Source organism: Alosa pseudoharengus, unplaced genomic scaffold (assembly GCF_046254945.1).
Source record: "Alosa pseudoharengus isolate Yale_2024_CS ecotype anadromous, Long Island Sound unplaced genomic scaffold, YU_APseudo_1.1 YU_APseudo_1.1_scf_12, whole genome shotgun sequence".
Classification (NCBI taxonomy): domain Eukaryota; kingdom Metazoa; phylum Chordata; class Actinopteri; order Clupeiformes; family Clupeidae; genus Alosa; species Alosa pseudoharengus.
In genome coordinates, this window is record NW_027468587.1 from 33,048,670 (window position 1) to 33,055,131 (window position 6,462).

At 46.0% G+C, this 6,462-nt stretch overlaps 1 protein-coding gene across 1 annotated transcript in view; it reads right to left on the bottom strand.

The window, feature by feature from the left end:
• Positions 1–6,462, bottom strand: part of vps13b (vacuolar protein sorting 13 homolog B) — a 330,552-nt gene that overhangs the window by 298,255 nt on the left and 25,835 nt on the right. The window contains exon 7 of the mRNA XM_076281294.1: positions 388–555. Coding sequence (XP_076137409.1) covers positions 388–555 — 168 coding nt within the window. The remainder of the gene's footprint in view (positions 1–387; positions 556–6,462) is intronic.

Sequence of the window (6,462 nt, forward strand, 5' to 3'; positions counted from 1 at the left end):
GGACTTGCGAACAGACAATGTCTCAACAGTGAAATAGACTACTGGTCATCATCTATGGAATGTTCAAACCTATTAATATTTGGCACCCTTTATACTGTATCCAGGCAACCGCATACTACATTCATATAATGTGCAAATGTTGCATCAAAAGCACAATTTGTCCTGTAATAAGATATACACCTACATGTCGTTGTATTAGTATTTTTCTTATGCAGTGACAATAAGTTTAAATCTAAATGTAAAAAATAAAAAATAAAGAACATTTGGAGGGCAAAACTGATTATGTATCCCATGTCACACACACACACACACACACACACACAAACACACACACACACACACACAGAGAGAGAGAGAATGGCTGTGACAGGAATGTGGAAGACCCACCAGCGATGTCCATGAAGGCCCTGTCCCACATCTCATCTACAGTGTAGCACTCCGCTGAGGTGATGTTGACGGACAGCACAATGTCGTCCTCCACGTATTTCAGGATGAGGTTATTCACCACAATGTTGACGTTGTTGGCCACCCGCCTGATCAGGCTCTGTACATATCCTGAGGAAGAGACAGAGACAGAGAGAGAGAATATGTATCAACATTATATCCAACACAATGAGAAACTGGCCACATTTTGTGTCCTTGTGGCATGTAAGGACAGCATGCAATGTGTCATGACCAACAAAGAATGACCGACTTGTAGTGCGACATTAGTTCAATATTACGGTAATTCTGGGGTTGACAGCCGCAAATGCTAAAACAAAATGCCATCGGCAACATGCAGTCATGATAATCTACACACACACACACAAACACACACACACACACACACACACACACACACACACACACACACACACACACACACTTTGTCTCTGTCTGGACTATGTGACGAGCTGGCATTGCAGGCAAGTCAAGTTGGTCTTTCAACGGCACAGAGAAAAACAGAGTAAAGAGTGGAAAAGCCCAAGCACTGGAGCAGAGACACGGAACATCAGGAACACAAGAGAAGGTGAGAGAGGGATCGCAGGAGGAAAAAGAGAGAGAGAGAGAGAAAGTAAGTAACAAGAAATAAAGAGAATCAGAGAGAGAGCGAGAGAGAGTGAGAGTGTGTGTGTGTGTGTGTGTGTGTGTGTGTGTGTGTGTGTGTGTGTGTGTGTGCATACTGTGAGCAAGGTTGGGTTTCAGCGGTGCTTGGGGAGCTATCTTGCAGTGTTACCAGTCACTCCTAACAGCACACCAACGCAGGGAAACAGAAGCTCGTGAGGAAAAACATACATGGTAAGGTCATTACTCAACAAAGTACGAAAGAACTTAAAATATTACAGACAGGGGAGTTTCGACCATAAAATATGAAAATATACAGCAATAAATCCTCTTAACCACAGCCCCAATGACATTATTCATTCCTCTCTTGTACTGTTAAACACAGCAACTCAGAGTTAAACGTATAAAAGTTTAATGCTTTTTCCTTGTTTTCCAACCCAAATGTTTGTCTTCCTGCAAGTACAAGCCTCCTCGAGACAGTGACACAAACGACAATTAACACGACCTGTGATGTATCGCTGAATAAGAAAACGAATCCTAAACCCACTTAGGCCATAGTTTTGCTTTTTTTTTTTTTTTCCTAATTCTCCGACGTCGTGAAATGTCTAATCCCCAGTCCCTGTGTCTGTCCTGCGTTGCGTGCGGAGTGAGTAATGGTGAAATTAAACTTAGTAACTGGCCACTCGGACATCTGGAAAGCCTCTACCCCATAATAACTGCTCTTGGAAGACAAATAAGAGATACTTCAGCGATGGAAGTGGAGGTTTTATGACAGGAGTGAGAAAACCTATTCCAAGGTTAGGAAGTATCAGCCGAATGGGGACTCAGGACACCAGTGGCCACGCATGTAGACGCACACACACACACAAACACACATGCAAGCACACGCTCAAACACACACACACACACACGCAGACACATAGACACACATATTTGTGGAGGTGACGCTGTGTCTAACCATTTACATGATCTGTGAGATGGCTCTCCAGAGGCCCGCCTGCCGAGCCAGGATATCAGAGCAACTCAACGCCACTCTTCTGACCTGTGATGTCACATCATTTCCTCTCACACCACAGGGACAGAGGAAGACAGATTGTACACAAGGCTACAGTGAACACCGCCCCAGGGTGTGTGTGTGTGTGTGTGTGTGTTTCTGAGCAGGGTGTTAGGGTCACTCTGAGGGCCTGCATGGCGCACCTGCAGAGGGGCCATAAAGTGACGCTTCGCCCCCCGCCGATCACCTCTCTGGATCCAATTTACCCAGGACCAACACAAGACCTGTGTGTCCACTCTCTCACTCACTCTCTTTTCCTCTCTCTCTCTCTCACGCACGCACACACTCTCCCTCTCCTTTTTTCTCACTCTCACTCACTCTCTCTCTCTCTCCTTCCCTGACTCACCCTCTCCCTCTCCTTCCTCTCTCTTGTCTCTCATGCTTCCCTCTCCTCCACTCACTCACTCACTCACTCACTCGCTCGCTCCCTCTCTCTCTCGACTAGTCGCTGCGCAGCGTGCCGCTTCAATAAACAGTTGACACAGCCAGCACCTGTGACTGGGCCCGTCGGGATGAGGCCCACTTAAATCTCCTCGACCATAAAATGACTGGAAAAACCAACCTCTTTATGCGATCACCGCACAGGCCAGGGCCCAGAGTCTCCTCAGTGCAATTCAGGAAAGAAACCCTATACCGCCCCGTGTTCTCCTTTTTCCTATTGACGGAAGGTATTAGCAGCTATTAGCGCTGCCAATTATTAGGAAACAAGAAGAGTGACAAGTCTTTTCAGCAAGACGGATGCACTGGGTAATATACAGTGTGCTTGTCTGTGTGGCGCCCACAAATAGATCTCTTTTTAAGGTTGTTGCTCTCTCTTTTTTTTTTTTAAAGCACAGCTACTTTCAAAAGCTGACTGTATAATATACAGAATTATAAAAGCTCCATTTTAGACCTCTGACAAAAATTGTATTTGTCTTCCAAGATCAATTATTAAGTGATACAAAGTCAAAGCTTTCCAGATGGCTGAGCTGGTGTTCTTTAGCATATCGTCTGACTGAGCTGGTGTTCTTTAGCATATCGTCTGACTGAGCTGGTGTTCTTTAGCATATCGTCTGACTGAGCTGGTGTTCTTTAGCATATCTTCTGATTGAGCTGGTGTTCTTTAGCATATCTTCTGACTGAGCTGGTGTTCTTTAGCATATCGTCTGACTGAGCTGGTGTTCTTTAGCATATCGTCTGACTGAGCTGGTGTTCTTTAGCATATCGTCTGACTGAGCTGGTGTTCTTTAGCATATCGTCTGACTGAGCTGGTGTTCTTTAGCATATCGTCTGACTGAGCTGGTGTTCTTTAGCATATCGTCTGACTGAGCTGGTGTTCTTTAGCATATCGTCTGACTGAGCTGGTGTTCTTTAGCATATCGTCTGATTGAGCTGGTGTTCTTTAGCATATCGTCTGATTGAGCTGGTGTTCTTTAGCATATCTTCTGACTGAGCTGGTGTTCTTTAGCATATCGTCTGACTGAGCTGGTGTTCTTTAGCATATCGTCTGATTGAGCTGGTGTTCTTTAGCATATCTTCTGACTGAGCTGGTGTTGTTTAGCATATCTTCTGACTGAGCTGCTGTTGTTTAGCATATCGTCTGATTGAGCTGGTGTTCTTTAGCATATCGTCTGACTGAGCTGGTGTTCTTTAGCATATCTTCTGACTGAGCTGGTGTTGTTTAGCATATCTTCTGACTGAGCTGCTGTTGTTTAGCATATCTTCTGACTGAGCTGCTGTTGTTTAGCATATCTTCTGACTGAGCTGCTGTTGTTTAGCATATCGCTCAGGACACAGTGCTCAGCTGTTGATATAATGCGCAGAGCGCGCCGCTCTCATCAGAGCCATGCCGCTCTCATCAGAGCCATGCCACTCCCTCAGATTTAACTGCAGATTAGAGGTTTACAATCTGCCCCTTTTTCTCCATTTCACAGTTCAGAGAGTCTTACCAGGGACCACTCTGAGTGGTCAGCCAAGCACGGGTCACTACACTCCTGCTCCGCACGGAGGGGGATAGTATTCAGACCGGTCTCTATCCTCATCCAATATGGCACACATCACCCTCCATCAATAACCTGACAATAACCTGACAAGCACGGACCAGTCTCTATCCTTAACCTGACCAACAGAAAGCCCAACCAGTCAATTCAATTCAATTCAATTCAATTCAAATGGTGCTTTGTTGGCATGAAAAATATGACACTTGTATTGCCAAAGCAATTGTTCCATAAATGTACAGTATCAGGATCTAAGCAATTATACAGGTATATACAAGGGGTAGGAGTACATGGACAAAGTGTAAAGAACAGGGTTTTTTTTTGCGCGTGTGTGTCTGTGTCTGTGTGTGAAAAGCCGAACCAGTCTCTATCTATAACAAGACCAGCATAGACCAGCCTCCACCTTCAACTAGACCAACAAAGACCAGATCCCATCTGTAACCATACAAGCACAAAACAGTCTATATCCTCAACCACCACAAATGCTAATTTATACACTGAATGCCTTTAATTCAGTCAAAGAATAAAATACAAAAGTAAGGGTTGTGAAATCTAAGTTTGAGGGCATTTTGACCAGTGGCAGTAGATTGCTAAAAAATAACAGTGACAGAATAAACTTCCATCACAGGCATCCACAGACAAAACCCCACAAGACAGTAGCTGTGTTTACAGCACCTCGTTAAGAGCACATGCAAGTGTGTGTGTGTGTGTGTGTGTGTTTGTGTGTGTGTGTGTCTTTCATCTGCAGTGTGCACTGCCATGATATTTAAGTTTAACTGCCAGAGCTAAATGTCCCATTTGCACAGGGACCGGAGACCCCAAGAGGAAATGCCAGAGGAGGTCACCAAAACTGCAAAAAACAGAGAGTCACAAAACTATTCTGGGCGCTGAATGCCTAGGAATAGTTATTTTACCAGAGAATACATGGTGGATGCTGTAATTTTGGTGCAACAGAGAAACAGAAAGAGAGAGTGAGTGAGAGGGAGACAGAGAGGGAGAGGTAGAGAGAGAGAATCCAAATGGGAGGGAGAAAGAGGGAGTGAATGAAAAGGAAAGAAAACAGGGGGAATGTGTGTGTTAAAGAGAGGCAGACAGAAAAAACAGAAGGCCGAGAGACAGACACAGAGAGAGAGAAAGAGGGAGAGAGAGAGGCAGAGAGAGAGAACGATCCACAACGATTAAATCGGTGAGACCAGTTCCAGCAGACTGCAGATGCATGGCACTGACCGCAAGCGGACGGCCTCTTCAGACACTCTCAGAAAGCCTGTGGTCAGAGACAGAGCATCCGAAAAATAATAATGCATCAAAACAATAGCATCATGTGTGTGTGTGTGTGTGTGTGAAAGAGAAAGAGAAAGAGAGGGAAGAGAGAGTGTGTGTACAGTGTGTATATGTATGAGTCAAACTGAGTGTTTGAGTTGATGACGTGTGGACGTGTGAGAAAGTAAGTGTGTGTGTGTGTGTGTGTGTGTGTGTGTGTGTGTGTGGATGACTTGAGGATGCGCTGCGGCGGAGCCAGGGCAGCTGTGGTGAAGAGGGGGGGGGGGGGGGTGTGGGCACGCCTATGACGTGAGAGACGGCGCTTTCATACAGCGCCCGGGCCCCGCCTGCGTGGGTGGGTGACGAGACGAGACGAGACGACACGGCACGAGACTCAAAACAACAATCACAGTCAGGGGGCCCCGAGGGACTCGGCCGAGCGAGAGAGGAGAACTGGAGAGGAGAGGAGAGGAAAGAGAGGGAACATGGACATATGCATCCAAAAAAGAGGAACGTTTGGACATCACTCTGCCCAATCCTGTTTCCTCCTGCTCTCTGTCTTTTATTTAATCAACTTTACAGTGATTCGGCCAATCCTGAGCTGGCATAGAGTAATAACAATTCATATGGAATTATAATTACAGGAATTAACCATCGTACTAAACATTTTCCATTTGACAATTGTTGCACTGAAACCGTACACAACAAAAAACAAAATGTATGTGTACAAAACCTTTCTCCCCTCTTTCAGATTGAACATGATCGAGAGAATGACTGAAAGACATTCACTGGCTGAGTGATCAGCATTTCTGCACAATTAATTGAGTGCCATGTGAGGGATGAGAGCGGAGGGGTAGTGAGGGAAATAAACCGCTCCAGTGGGTTGTGTGTTTTTGTTTGCATTAGCCAGTGCAGAGGAGGGAGAGGGGAGGAGAGGACAGGACAGGAGAGGACAGGACAGGAGGGACGGGATTAGGGGGCGTCCTGATCTCCAAGAGTGTGAGCCTGATGACCACACAGCGGAGCAGAGGTTACCCCGAGTTCACCACCGCAAGCTGGGTAACAGAGCAACCGGGGCCCAGGCCGGCCCAACCCAGTGCATCCCAGCCCGGCTGTGCCTGACAAGAT